We start from the raw sequence: 15105 nt of genomic DNA, 5'->3' as shown, positions 1-15105 counted from the left end.
CAAAGACATTCAAAATGTTGATTTCTTGTCGCTCAAAATATTGGAAAAAGAAATAATATTCGTTAATATTTATTCAAAGATTAATACAAGCTTGGTGTTCCTAGAGGTAAAAAATGGAACCACGCGAATGATAATTAAGAGTTTAATAATAATTTTCTGACCATTCTCGTTCGACGATAGTTCTATAATAATGATCAATTATAAATTTGTGAATACTGATACTGTTTTGAGTAGTGAAGCTTTAAAGGCTTTGAGATTGAGAACTGAAAGTGGTTTGAGTAGTGGAACTGAAAACTGAAATTGTTTTGAGTAGTGGAACTCTTGTCATTTTGAAACTGAACATTGAAACTGTTTTGAGCGTTGAAACTTTAAAGGTTTAGAGATTGAGAACTGAAACTGTTTTGAGCATTGAAGCTTTAAAGATCTAGAGATTGAGAACTGAAACTATTTTGAGCGATGAAACTAAAAACTGAAACTCTTTCGAGCATTGAAGCTTTAAAGGTTTAGAGATTGAGAACTGAAACTGTTTTAAGCATTGAAACTAAAAACTAAAACTATTTTGAGCATTGACACTCCTGTCATTTTGAACCTAAAAACAAAATCTTTTTCAAGTAACTTCCACCATTCTGAAACTAAAAACTGAAACCGTTCCGACCATTCAAGCTTCAAAGGCGTTGAAATTGAAAACTGAAACTACTTTGAACCTTGTAACTTCCTTAACTTCGTAATTGAAAACTGGTAAAACTGAAATGAGTTCCACGTACTTCCAGAGTATTACGGAAACTTCGTTTTTATCGAATTCCTAATTACCTTCTTCGCGACGCGAGGTATCGACTGCAGAACCGTGCCGAAAGGTAAGCCAATCTTTCTTCTTTCTACTAATTAGGGAACAGTGCACGATTATTCGAACGATGCACGAACACCGACGGATCCCTCGACGTTTAGCAATCGTCGGAATGTTCCGACAGTGTTAATTAACCGTAGCGAGGCGCGAACTTGATCTTTTTTCCATGGCTTCTTCGCTAAAGCACGATGGAGCGACGCGAGAATTTAATAGCGATCTATTCGTCATCGGAATCTATTTACTTTTTATCGTAGCTCCGAGGAAATGCAATTACAGGGATGATGGCCTCTGGGAGAAATAAAAATTTCACAGTATTAATTCATTTATTTAAAAATCACTTTTCTGGCATTATTCTAAAATTCAGAGCAGTTTGTACAAAGCAATACACATTAGATTTTTCATGATTGACAAAAGATACGGTGTACAGATATTCTCGCGCGACATGCACTCGGTTTCTTCGTAAAAAATTCCACTCTTAATGAGAGATTCTGAAATATTCATTAGTATTAGTTACTCTTAGACTAACTCGTTCAATTCAATGTTCGTAGCTTACACAAAGTCATATTTCTAAACAGAGATTGAAATAAGGAGCTCTGCGATTGCAAGACTAAGGACATTAACTATCAATGTCATTACAAAGTTCTCGTTGAATGACACAGATTGCCTAATCGTACGAAATGCTCGGTAGTTCCAGTGTTGAGCTACAATAATTATGACAGCACTGTTTTAATTACGATAACATAGAAATCATCTCCTTCTACTTGCGTTTTAAACCACAATCCCCAAACAATCGACTACTCCACGTCAGCACGCCAAAAAATGACATCTGGGGTTATCGGTGACGGAACGAGCAGTCGTAGCAATTGCGAATTTCTCCGTTAAGCTGCAATGATTACAACAGTACTGTTTTAATTACAATAACTCCGGTAACTGAGTATTTTCATCGCATAGAAGTCATCTTCCCAATTGCGTTTCAAACCACAATTCCCAAGAAAAAATCGACTACTTGACATCAGCACGCCAAAAACAGACGTCCAGAGTCATCGATGTTGGCTCCACGAATTCCTCCGTTAAGCTACCATAATTACAGTACTGTTTAAATTACAATAACATAGAATCCTTCCCAATTGCGTTTCAAACCACAATCCCCAAACAATCGACTACTCCACATCAGCACGCCAAAAAATGGCGTCAAGGGTCATCGATGTTGGCACGGGCAGTCGCAGTAATCAGGGGCCAGCTGGACCGCGAATTCCTCCGTTTCCGGTGGCGTGGACGCGGAAGCTGAAGCCTCGAGCCACGCGACGGTCACGTGCCGGGCCGTCTTCGGCGTAGCCTCGAACTCCTGCGAAACCGTGTCGAGAGATTAGCGTCCGCGGAACAGGAAGAAGCGGAAATCGCGGCCGACAGCCGCGGCGGCGAAAGGGAGCGATGTAATTGGCGCGCGCGATCAGCGGAGCTGACAACTTCCACCGGCCGGAAGCCGCTTAACTCGCCGAGGTGTTAGCCGACTTTAATTCCGTTATCGCAGGGCGTTTCGATCGATTTAAAAGCGGGCCATTAACGAGGCGCGCGGTGGCTGCTTGCTTGCCGCGTCGGAACTTATTTGTTTCAGGTTTCGCGGCTGGTTGTTTGTAGAAATTGCTGTTATCGAATTTGTTCTGTGTATTTTTGGGACTTTTGGTAGTTTGAATGAGTTTCAGTTTTCTATTGTTCCAAATAGGATGGTTTCTTTGTGGAAATTGTTACTGAATTAGTTCTGTGTTTTATTTATAGAACTTTTGGTATTTTGAATAATGAGTTTTTTTTTATTGTTTCAAGTAGGATGGTTTTTTTGTAGAAATTGTTGTTACTGAATTAGTTCTGTCTCTTATTTGTGGAACTTTTGGTATTTCGAACAATGAGTTTCCTTTTTCTGCTGTTCTAGATGGGAAGGTTCGCTTGTAAAAATTGTTACCGAAATAGTTATACGTCTTACTTATAGAACTTCTAGTATCTTGAACAATCATTTTCTGTTTTCTATTATTTCGAATAGGAAGATTCGTTTATAGAAATTACTGTTACTGAGATAGTTGTATCTCCGAATTTATGGAACTTCTGATATTTTGAACAATGAGTTCCCTTTTATTGTTTTAAATAGGAAGGTTTGCTTGTAGAAATTGTTACCGAAATAGTTGTACGTCTCACTTATAGAATTTCTGATATTTTAAATAAATTCCACCATGTACCGTGTGTTTCTCTCCTCGCAAAATTCTCGATATCAGACGAAACACAAGTGTCATTCCGTTTATTTCTTATTTACACATAAATTTATATCCAAACGAAATTGGCCACTCACGTGGATCGCTGTCGACGAGATCTCCTGGCTAGGATGGATCACGTGCGTGGCCATCGATCTCTCCCGCTCCCCCAAGAGCCTGGCTCCCAGCCTGGTTCCGACAGGATTAAGGAAAATAGATCCTCGTCTAACGTTTGGCGAAGCTTTAAATCTTCCGGGGAGCGGAAACCCGGAAGAAAATCCAGTTGCTGGTTTCCCGCTGTCGCCCCCGATTTTCATCTCCCCTGGGTAATCAATACTACACCGCGTCTCGAAGAATGCAATCCCCATTTGCCCCGAAGTAATTAATAGATTACGGATCTTATATTAATTATCTGGGACCGAGGATTATGAAACTGGGATAAGAAGTCGATACACGCTTTCGTTAATTAGCTTTCATCGTCTCCTTGGCAGAGAAGGGAAAATGGAATTTTTTGAATTATGTTTAAATATTGTAATTGAATATTGGAAATAAAGTAATCTAAATGGATTATGTATTTGTGGATGATAAAATGTGTATGCTATATGTTGTGCAAATGGTAAATTAGGATAGAAAGTCGATACATGCTTTGGGTAATTAGCTTTCATTCTTTTCTTGGATAGGGAAAATGGAATTTGGAGAATTATGTTTAAATATTATGATTGAATATTGGAAATAAAATAATCTAAATGGATTATATATTTGTGGATAATAAAATGTGTATGCTATGTGTAGTGCAAATGGTAAATTAGGATAGAAAGTCGTTATTAGCAGGTGCTAATAGCAAAAGGATACGTTTTGAGCATCCTGCGAACGCGTTCGCGCTTCTTCCTTTTGAAGCCTGGTGCTAGGATAACTGGAGCACCTTTCAGGATCGTCCTCGTTTTCTGGAAATCACCAATCCACTCAGAAATTACATAGGATTCATAGGATTCCATATAACATTACAAGAGTACTTAATCTGGAATGACTTTGGAAATAAATGCTTCCGCTTGAATACTGTAATAACCACATAAACGAACTAGAAAGACTGTTACAAGTGACAATATCAGTATATGAACATTTCAATAAACGGAGGCAATAAGCCAATGAAAATTGGAGGCAATATACCAACATCAATGATAAACGATACTACTAATAGCAACACTTAGTTCTAGGATAAACAATTGAATTTAGGTCAAAGTGTTTCGAAGTTGAGTCGGTAGGTGCTGCAACATATCTGCTTTAATGTCATCTATATTACCTATCTATAATGATCTATCTATATTATCTATCTATAAAGATCTATCTATAATCTATATTATCTATCTATAAAGATCTATCTATAATCTATATTATCTATCTATATTATCTATCTATAATGACCTATCTATATTACCTATCTATAATGATCTATCTATATCATCTATCCACAAAAATCTACTATAACCTACATCATCTATCAACAAAAATCCTCTCTCAAAAAATCATTACATTCAAATACCTAATTTTTCATTTCAAAGAAATGTTCAACTGCTAATACCAGGTCAACCAGTAACTTTAGTTCTATTAAACATTCTATGGATCTAGCGTTGCGCAAGCACGACTGCGCTCGACTGACACAGTTCCAAACAAACAGGAAATACAATAACAGAGGAAACAAGGTACCAGTTCGCCAGCGGAGAAACTCGACAACGGCTTGGCGTCCCTGGGCAGGCCATGCTGCGGCTCCCGTCCGTCTATCCAGTTCAGCGGCGCGCCGGCTGCGGAATATTCTACGTACTGCGGACCAACAAACACCGAAATAAGCGGAAGATTAACGAGACAACGCTCGCTGAAATATGAATATAAACTGCCCGCGTACATCCTTGTCCACGAACGCGTAGAACTCCGGCCTCGCCTCGTCCTCCGCCTCCTGGCAGCCTACTTCCGGTTCGTCGCGTGGTTCCTCCTTTATCTTCGCATCCAGAGGTTCTTCCTTGATCTTCGATTCCTTCGTTTTCACTTTCTTCTCGACCGGTTCCTCTTTTATCTTTGCATCAGCGAAGATTCCTGTGTCGCGTCCCTTTTTCGCAGTTTTCTCGCCGTTTTCCTTCTTCGACTTCCTGCGCTTCTTCGGTTCTCTCGGCGACTCGGTCTCTTCGACCTTTGTGTCGTCGAATGAACTGTTTTCGATTGATTCGTTGGTAACTGATGTTCTAGGCCTGAAAAATAATTTGTAGATGTATACCTATACTTCGCTATATTTTTTAATTATGGTTTTTCGATTTACGGTCCATAATGCTTCGTTGTATCGAGAAGAATACACTGTTAGTGACCTGTTTAGGTCTAAACAATGAATTAATTTAGTAAATATTGATTGAGTAATAATTTAACAAGTTTCGAAATTAATTTCAATGTTAATTACAACGTCGGACCAATAGTTTGAACTGGGTCAATCCACAAGGAAAGCGATGGCAGCGTATTATAGCTTACTGATTCTCCGTGTCGATGTTCGTCATCGGATTGAAACAGTTTTTAGACATTTCGTTGTTTTTTATTCGCATTGTCTTGTAATTCTATTTTTATGTGAGCATTTTTATAAGGAACAACAAGAATAAAATGCTTCATGAAATAGGTGGGTAAGAAAGCAAAATACTTGGAATCGGAGAGAAGGAGGCTCAAGTCGATGGAGTCCGATTTTTTGTTAAACAAATTCCGCAGCTCGGCGAGATTGGTCGCGGTGGACCAGTCCTTGTCGTCGCGGATGCGCGTCACCCGTGGGAACCTGATGCTGATTCCGTCTGCGGTGTGGACACCTTGGTCCGTGAACTCTGCGCCTGTGATCTCCCATACCGGTTGCTTCTGAAACCCATAGGAAACTTAGAAAACTTCATTTCGAAACTAAGCACGAGGAATTATTAACTCGTCGAATGCCGAAAAAAGATGTTGACGCTGCAAAATAGACGAAATAGCGAGATGAAATTGTTGTATTTGGAGAACCAAGTCGCGAGCAAATGATTGAATTAGTTAAACAAGAGATCAGCACGTAGTTTCCTTCTTTTCCTGTTAATTAAGCAATCGGTGTATTATTTAGCTTAATCTGCTGAAGGTTTCCTATATTTCAGAGAATCTTCGTCCGCGAAGGGTTAAATCATTCGATTGATTTGCATTATTATAATTGCATTATTTACAAAATAGAAATATTTTCGAATAATCATCGTTTGATCGAGCGAACTAAAGTCGATTTGATCGAGGATTGATTGTTAATCGATGAGTCCAACTGAAAATAAAAATATAAGAACCGAATGATTCGTGAGTTTACACCTTCGGATCCCTCGCCACGAAGTCAGGAATCATGGGCTTCTTCGCTCGCAGCCAGGACGGCACTTTGTTAGGGTCTTTGCCTATCTTGACCATGTCCAGTTCGTTCTGTAATAAAGTCAAGGTAGCATCGTCGTGGCCAGTGTGCACCTGAAATCGAAGATCATCTATTAACGAGGATCTATGTACGATAATCATGATCGATCATTGGGAAACCTTAGGAACTCTTTACTTTGGTCACAGTGAGCCACTTGTCGCTGTCCTCGTCGTAGCAGCCCATTAAGAAAATTGACATCATTCCACCTAAAGTGATCGGACAGCTTCAGAATCAGAACGAAATAGACGAATATCGTAATATCTGATTCTAAAGTGATCGGACAGCTTCAGAATCAGAATAAAATAGAAGAATATCGAATTCTCCGCGAGAGAGCGATTGGAATAGCTCTCTCGTGGAGAAAATTGTAGCTCCCTCGCGAGGAGAATGTGTCGCCCTCTCGCGACGAGGAAATAAAGTTGCCACTGGTACTGATGATAATTTATTGATACGAACCCTTGTTCCCTGTGCCGTACCATGCGCCGAGAACGACGAGATCTGCGCTGTCGGCCATCGCACCGTCGAACAAGTAATCCTTTTTTACCTTCAGCCAGTGTCTCTTGCCAGGTTCATATTTACCCTGTAAAGGACTCGATGATTAACCCATTGTTCTACCTTTTAGTATTTCACAACTGTGATCGATGAGACTACTTTGTTGTTAATAATATAATAAAAACGACGACAAATTTTACGTTTATTTTGTCCACGTTTATTTTAAACGTTAAAGATTGATGAAAAGTAATATTTCATTTGTATCAGAAATAAATAAATAATATTTAAATTTGTCAAATTCGATTCAAAATTTTTCATCGCAAATTTAACTCTTTATATGAGAAAGGGTTGAAAGGATCAAGACAGGACCTATGGTACTTACAGTGACATCCTTTAGAACCAATCCCTCGAGGCCCAACTTGAGAACTTTGGCGATCATTTCCGCTAAATCCCGAGGATACTAAAATCGTCGATGCGTTTTAACTCATATAATAATTTAGGAGATAAAATTAGAAAACGGAAGAAAATAAGATGATTTACATGAATTTCCTGGACCTCTGACAGCATTATCCTATTGGGTATTTCGGTCATCTTCTCCTTTAGGATTTGTCTTCGATGCATCATGCTCCTAAACATAGAAACTGTCAGTTCTTGTTCCCCGAGTATCTAACGAAGGACTTACTTGTTCAACAACACCTCGCCGTTGTAGTAGATGCAGTCGAACACGAAGAGGCAGACGTTGGCGTCCTTGAACTCTGCTCTCTGCGAAAGGAAATTGTATTAAAGATGAGAAGCTCGGAGAATGTCGATTTCCTCAGTGAAAATTCGAACCTTGTGAACGCCTAAAGTGCCAAAAGGCAACGGCTGGCCAGTCTTCGTGTCTATCACGAGGATCTCGGAATCCAAGATCAAATCGTCGCCGCCTGGGAACGCCTTCGGAATGTACTCCTTGAAGAGGTTCACCTGGAACAGTACTCACTCAAACCTGTGCGCCAAATTTAAAATTGAAATTGGGATTTGAGCTTAAAAAAAATTTAAAGGAACCGAGGAAATTAAACTGAAAATAGAAATTGAGATTTAAGTTTAAGAAATCGAAACATTCAAAATTAAAAGATCTGAGTGATCTAATGCAGTCGAATGAGGAAATTAGATTTACAATAGAAATTGAGATTAAAGCTTAAAAAGTCAAAGCATTCAAATTTAAACGAGCTAAGAGTGACCTAATGCAGTCGAATGAGGAAATTAAATTTACAATAGAAATTGAGATTAAAGCTTAAAAAATCGAAGCATTCAAATTTAAACGAGCTAAGAGTGACCTAATGCAGTCGAATGAGGAAATTAAATTTACAATAGAAATTGAGATTAAAGCTTAAAAAATCGAAGCATTCAAATTTAAACGAGCTGAGTGATCTAATGCAGTCGAATGAGGAAATTAAATTTACAATAGAAATTGAGATTAAAGCTTAAAAAATCGAAGCATTCAAATTTAAACGAGCTAAGAGTGAACTAATGCAGTGAAATGACATTTGCGACGAATTACTTTGTGAGGAAGCACAGGTTTCAGCGATCTGCTGAAATATCGAAACTCGCTGCCTCTCTTGTGCACTTGGACACGTTCCCCGTCGTACTTCACTTCAGACAGCATCCCGCGAGGACATTTCTTCATCGCCATCTCGACGGATTTGCAAGCTTCCGCCTGTTACGTTCGCAGCCCACGTTCAACATTCAAAGAGAGAAGTATTTACCGTGAAGCAACAATAGCTGCCAAGCAGAAGCCTGAAGAACTGTGTAATAAAGCTCACCAGCATCGGCAGAACGGGCGTCATCAAAGTGAGGGCAACTTTATTGCCGGAAGGCGACTTCGAAGAAGATGGCGGCGGCTGTCCGCCCCTCGAATCTGGCAAACAACGCTTGACAACGTTGACTAAGTCCCTGGACGTTTGGAAGGCAGCGTACGCGTCGTCGTGCACTGCCCCTAAACTGTTCACGTTTAAGGAGAAAAATGATATTTAGATATCCTTGCAATTAACACTTTGCACTCGACAATATTTTTCATTAAAAATAAATTGAATATTTCTAGTGACAAATTTTGGAGTGCAAAGTTGTTAAAGGAAGTTCAAGTTTGTTCTGAGTTGCGAGGAACGCTCACATGTGCTTCGGTCCAGCGTTTATCCTTAGGTCGTGCTTGATTAGCCTGATGATCATCTTCAGATCGTTGCAAGTGCAGCTAGAGCAAGAATTTGGATTAGTTGGATTATCTAATAGTTCTCAGTTGAAAGACGAACTGAGCATATAATTAGCATATAATTATAGCATTTCGAAACGATCTATTAACAAGCGTAATGCAACAAGATTATCAATCTATGAAAGACATCATTAGAATTTTCACGTCTTTCCAGCGAAAGTGGTTGACACGTTAAGCGTCATGGAAATCTTACCAATTTTTCCGTAGTTATTCCTTTGTAACAAAAGAAAGCAGAGAATATTCATTATGTGTCGTTACAATTCTCGCGTTAGATAATTATCAACTTACGTTACTAAACATTTGCATTTGACATCGATTGCCTTGATTGTTACGATTTTCAAAATAAATCAGAAATCATCGGTAACTGACACGACGCTTAACGTATTAATGCATGCAACGGATTTACTAATTAACTGTACCTAGAAATGAGCGAGCGGAAGTGCTGAATCTGCTCGTCCTCTTTAGTCAGGAACGACAGTTTCTCCAGAAACTGCTCGACCTGAATAAAACGAAGAAGATGGAGGAAAAGGAAACGGTAATTCGATCAATCCCGGCGAAATCGCACTGATTTATTCCATCCGTGTTCTATTTATTTCTCGCGAAGGGTCCGAAATCCTGGTAAGCCGACCGGGGTCCCGTGGAATTCCCTTTCCGGTCGAAACTCCATGCAATTTAATCGCGGCAGAATTCGACTGGGTCGATTCTTATTTGTGCCACGGAATCTTGACGGTTCGCTTTGATATTTCTTTCTCAACTATGATCGATACTACTTTTATTTATTACTATTAGTAATTCATTGAAAGTTAGAAGAGATCTAGGTATATATATATATATATAATAATTGATAACAAGATATAATTTCTCAAGTATGATCGATACAACTACTTTTATTTATTATTATTAATTCATTGAAAGTCAGAAGAGATCTAGGTATATATATATATATAATAATTGATAACAAGATATAATTTCTCAAGTATGATCGATACAACTACTTTTATTTATTATCATTAGTAATTCATTGAAAATTAAAAGAGAGAGAGAGAGAGAAAAAAAAATGGTACCGCACGGAACGTTTATTGGTCATTGCTCGCGGCCGAGAAATCGTGAGAAATCGGAGGAACGTACGGACGTTTCGCGTTTCTTTTTATAGAAAATTATCAAAATGGCCACTTGAAGCGTCAATGATGTAACGTAAAGCGGTGACATTCGCCAAGATAAGCGCGCGAAAAACGATAACGGCGGCTCAATTAAATAATTTGATAATGTGTTTTACCCTTCCACAGAAATCTTCCTTGAAAAAATTCCATGGAAACGTCGAAGATACGGAAATCGACCGACATTCGGTGCGTTAATCGCGGTGGATCTTCAAGGAGTCGCAACCTGTGGACTGCCGTTGCATAGAAAAGGTGAAACAACATGTCGGGGAGAAGGAACTGAATCGATAGTCGTGGAAAACAGCGAGGTACGATAATAGACTTTAATTAAAGAATTATTTCAAGCACTGAATTGCATTATTATTATTACATGTTCATCTAGCTGAATGTCACTGCATTATGTAGTATTATTTATAATATGGAAATGTTTTCAAATAATCAACAATTGAATGAATTATAGTGATTCGATTTGGTTGCATTTAACGTGTTAAACACTGCATTCCATCGTTCCAAGAGAAAAGTCCCATGAAAACGCGAGAGATAGGAAAAACTGCTCGACGCGCGACACGTTAATGGCGAAATAGTGACAAAATGACGAAACAACGTTACAGAAATCAATTAAAATAAAACGTCAAAGACAAGGAAAAGAAATGACAGTCGATAAATCGCGAGAAACGATAATCTACTCTAATTAAATATCTAAACGCCGCATTCCATCGTTCCAAGAGAAAAGTCCCATGAAAACGCGAGAGATAGGAAAAACTGCTCGACGCGCGACACGTTAATGGCGAAATAGTGAGAGAACGTCGCAACAAGGTAACAGAGAAAAAGGAAGATTGCGCTCGTGAGAAACCGCGCGAAATACTACGCCCACGCGAGTTTAATGGGAGCCAGCGTTAGCGGCGCGAGTCGGAGCAATGTTTCTCGCGCCTCCATTTGTCCCAGCGATCGCGCAAATTGTCGCGGATAATGCGGCCGCGATCCCTTGATCCCGCCAGGGATATTTGTCCATTTCATCCGGCGGATTTGCCCGATTAATTGAGATCATTATCTCGGCTCTTTCCCAGCGAGACCGACATTCCTTGAGAACTGCCACTTTGCAACCCCTTCGAACCTTTGTACTACTCGTTTGCAGCTTGGAATGCAAGGGAAGAATTGGAAACTATCAAATTAATATTTCAGATTTGTTTTCCTTTAATTGTTTCTCTGTATGAATTTAGATTGCGACAGTGATGGAAGAGATAGTAAAATGATTGGAAGAGTAGTGAATATGTAGATGATTATGGATGCGACTGATGGAAATAGGAATATAGAAAATGGTAATCAGTGTTGATAGAGGTAGAAGTATAGTCGATATTATTTATTATTGTAGTTAAGAATAATAATGAAATTTTAGAATCTTGGAAATAGAAAAAATTTATAAAGATGGGAAGATCATTTTTCTGAAGTTTAGATTTGAAGCACTCGGAGTTTAACTTTCTAACGAATGCAAGGGAATGTTGATGTTATTTATTATTGTAGTTAAGAATAATAATGAAATTTTGGAATTTTGAAAATAGAAAAAATTTATAGAGATGGGAAAGTTATTTTTCTGAAGTTTAGATTTGAAGCACTCGGAATTTAACTTTCTAACGAATACAAGGGAATATTGATATTTATTTATTATTATAGTTAAGAGTGTATTTACCTCTTGAATAGTAAGAACACTTTTAGAAGCAGGCTGCACAGCGAGGTTCTTCTCAAAAAATAATCGAATAGTTTCAGCCACGTCCCCTTGCTCTAAGTGTTCCAGCATCTCGTCTTCGTCCTGTAGCAGTATTCTGGAGAACAATTTCACCAACTGTTTACTCTGTAGATTGTAGATTCTCTTCATAGCTGCTGGTAACAACATTTTCACCCAGAGAACCGTGTCGCTCTTGAAACCATCTGAAACATCGATCGAAAGACGCTTCGTAGAGAGTTGATCCTTTAGTGTTTGTTGTCTCTGATGGACATATTTGATATTATAGTTATTTCTTTACAATTCTTGGCTGTATCCAATATTTAAATTTCGATCATTTCGATAATTTGTATCATTTTTAACATTTCTATAACATCTACAATTTCTACAATTTCTATAATTTCCACAATTCCCACAATTTCTACACATGCTACAATTGCTAACGATTCCCAATGCCAGACACGCCCATCTAATTTTGAATCGTTCCGAGGAAATATGCGGATACAGGGACAGGGTTCAGGGTTCTATAGGAGGAGCCCGAAAAATCAGTGACGAGAGGTCGTCGTTCGGTTCGAAACGAATATCCACGATCAGCGGCCGGTTATCGTGTACAGTTATCGTCTCGGAACTTTCCGCTCGCGCGTTGCACTCCGACGCGTCGCGTTTCGCTCGGCCGTTCCCTTTTTCCCTTGCGACTATCTCGTTAAATGATTTCGATGTGGCCGATCCACGACTGTCGACGCGAGAAAATCTTCGCTCTCTAACAGCTTCGATTTCGAACGAACAAACTTGTTACATAAGACACAGGTATCATCGTTCCTTTTATTTCTTATTTCCTATTTTATTTATAGTTCTTTTCCTTGTTCTTGGCGATAAAAGTATTTACTATCAATTCAATTAACACTAATTGACCTTCGCTCTGTAACAGCTTCGATTTCGAACGAACAAAGATGTTAAATGAGACACAGGTATCACCGTTCCTTTTATTTCTTATTTCCTATTTTATTTATAATTCCTTTTATTCTTCATTGCAATATATTATTCACTATCAATTTTATTCATACGAAATGATCCTAAAGCCATCGATTTCTAATAGAACATTTTAACAAAGATAAACAGGCCACAGCTCTTACCTTCATCTTCCCAATTTCCTATTCTATTTCTTATTCCCTTTATTCTCTACAATCATCCTGCAAATTGCTTGCGATTATTATTGCAATCTCTGCACTGTACAAGCTCGTGGAAATTTACAGCCTTAGTCAACTCATACAAATCAGTAAAATCATAATTTTCATTCTAAAACCTTTATAATGTTCGCCTGAACATCATCAGTTTTTTTATTTTATAATAATACGTGGTCACACGAAAAGATTAGAAATGAAGTTTAAAGAACATCGATACATTTTTTCCATCGAGTCAAAATTAACCATTATCTTCCTGTTATCAATGCGTAGCCTCTAGAGTCAACGTAGACTCGAAAAGAATGAACGTAACGTTCGTTTTTTTGTCTAAGAACTTTTAAACAGATATCGATATCGACATGAACAGTTGCAACAGAAAATCGTAGAATATCAATGGGATTAATCGATCGTAAAATTAATGAACAAAGTATCTTCGATGGATAGGTCATCGAAATATCGTTTAGTCGACGGCGAATCGTGCACGATAAAAAGAACACCAGATAGAGTGACACTCTTCCACGTTACTTTTATTATTCGTGTCAATTCGGTATCACTAAACAACTTAAAGTTATAAATATAGTTCCGAGGAAACTTTCCGACGAGTCTAATTCGCGAGATAACGCGAAGGAAGTTTCGGAAATTTCGGTACAACGGAAGCGAGGCTTGCGTTCGCGGCGACGGAAATCGCAAGTAGAATCGACTGGTAATGATCAGACGCGAGGCGAGTCCTATTCGCTCGCTCCTGCGGTGGACTGTGTGGCGTTCGGAATTTGATTTTCTTGGAATTATAAGGAGAAAGATTCGAATCTTTATTTGTTTGTTTGTTTGTTTGTTTGTTTGTTCTTGAGATAGGACAAGTTGAAAACAAATTGAGAGTTGAGATAGAAAATAAATATCCGTTTAAAGTCTGTATTTAGTTCTTCAATTATTTTGATGATAAAAGAAATTGAAAATAAAGAGAAAAGAATTTTTTAAACCAATTAAAATGTTCTTTTATTTATTTTTGGCCATTATTTTTTGAGATAGGACAAGTTGAAAACAAATTAAGGAGAACTCAGATAGAAAAGAATAAATATCCGATTAAAGTATATATTTAGTTCTTCAATTATTTTCGCGATAAAAGGAACCGAAAATAAATAAGAAAAACTTAACAATCGAAATTATTTTTGAGATGGAACAAGTTGAAAACAAATTAAGGAGCACTCAGATAGAAAGGAATAAATATCCGTTTAAAGTCTATATTTATTCATTCAATTATTGCCGAGACAAGAAGAACTAAAAATAAAGAAGACAAATTAACCACCCCTATTGAAAATCATCTGTCACTTATTTTCTAGAATTTTAGACAATCCCGTTTCGTAATTACCATTAATTTCCGCGTAGAACTACTGCTCGGCGAAGCGACGCACGCGAGGCGACTTTTTTCCCGCGAGATGATCGCGTTTTCGCGTGATCAGCCGTAAGGGAATCCCCGTGAACGACAGCAGAAGTAATTGTCCACGTGTAACGGACGCGCTGCACGTGCACGGACCGCAGAGGCAACAGGTTGCCCTTAAATGGAGCACTGCAGCCGGAGCTGCGCCGAGTTTCGACACGGGGATATTTACGTGAATGGAACTTGTTGCACTGCGGAATTCCACGCGTCTATTTGGGAGAAACAATTGCGACAGAGTTCACAATGTTCCTCGTATTTCGACGTGAATAACTATTTATATTCCAAGGTGAATTATAATTAAGATTGAAAGTATGGAGCAATTGCAGTACCTTATTTCTAAATTAGTATAAAAATGAAA

General features: G+C 38.4%; 1 protein-coding gene across 4 annotated transcripts in view; it reads right to left on the bottom strand.

Moving 5' to 3' along the window:
* Positions 1 to 1154: 1154 nt before the first annotated feature.
* The window catches only part of DNAlig3 (DNA ligase 3), a 51916-nt gene continuing 37965 nt past the window's right edge, over positions 1155 to 15105 (bottom strand). For all 4 annotated transcript variants that reach the window (XM_031979800.2, XM_031979799.2, XM_031979802.2 and 1 more), the window contains exons 4-21: positions 12099 to 12337; positions 9674 to 9753; positions 9159 to 9236; positions 8812 to 8989; positions 8550 to 8705; positions 7841 to 7972; positions 7692 to 7771; positions 7550 to 7637; positions 7392 to 7469; positions 6974 to 7097; positions 6656 to 6726; positions 6427 to 6573; positions 5759 to 5964; positions 4985 to 5324; positions 4789 to 4902; positions 3937 to 4028; positions 3183 to 3273; positions 1155 to 2189 (exon numbers count right to left, since the gene is read on the bottom strand). In XM_031979800.2, the coding sequence (XP_031835660.2) occupies positions 2043 to 2189; positions 3183 to 3273; positions 3937 to 4028; positions 4789 to 4902; positions 4985 to 5324; positions 5759 to 5964; positions 6427 to 6573; positions 6656 to 6726; positions 6974 to 7097; positions 7392 to 7469; positions 7550 to 7637; positions 7692 to 7771; positions 7841 to 7972; positions 8550 to 8705; positions 8812 to 8989; positions 9159 to 9236; positions 9674 to 9753; positions 12099 to 12337 (2441 nt within the window). In that variant the 3' untranslated portion in view covers positions 1155 to 2042. The remainder of the gene's footprint in view (positions 2190 to 3182; positions 3274 to 3936; positions 4029 to 4788; positions 4903 to 4984; positions 5325 to 5758; positions 5965 to 6426; positions 6574 to 6655; positions 6727 to 6973; positions 7098 to 7391; positions 7470 to 7549; positions 7638 to 7691; positions 7772 to 7840; positions 7973 to 8549; positions 8706 to 8811; positions 8990 to 9158; positions 9237 to 9673; positions 9754 to 12098; positions 12338 to 15105) is intronic.

The sequence above is a fragment of the Nomia melanderi genome, chromosome 4 (genome assembly GCF_051020985.1).
Source record: "Nomia melanderi isolate GNS246 chromosome 4, iyNomMela1, whole genome shotgun sequence".
Classification (NCBI taxonomy): Eukaryota; Metazoa; Arthropoda; class Insecta; order Hymenoptera; family Halictidae; genus Nomia; species Nomia melanderi.
This window is presented reverse-complemented; position numbering and strand designations above follow the sequence as displayed.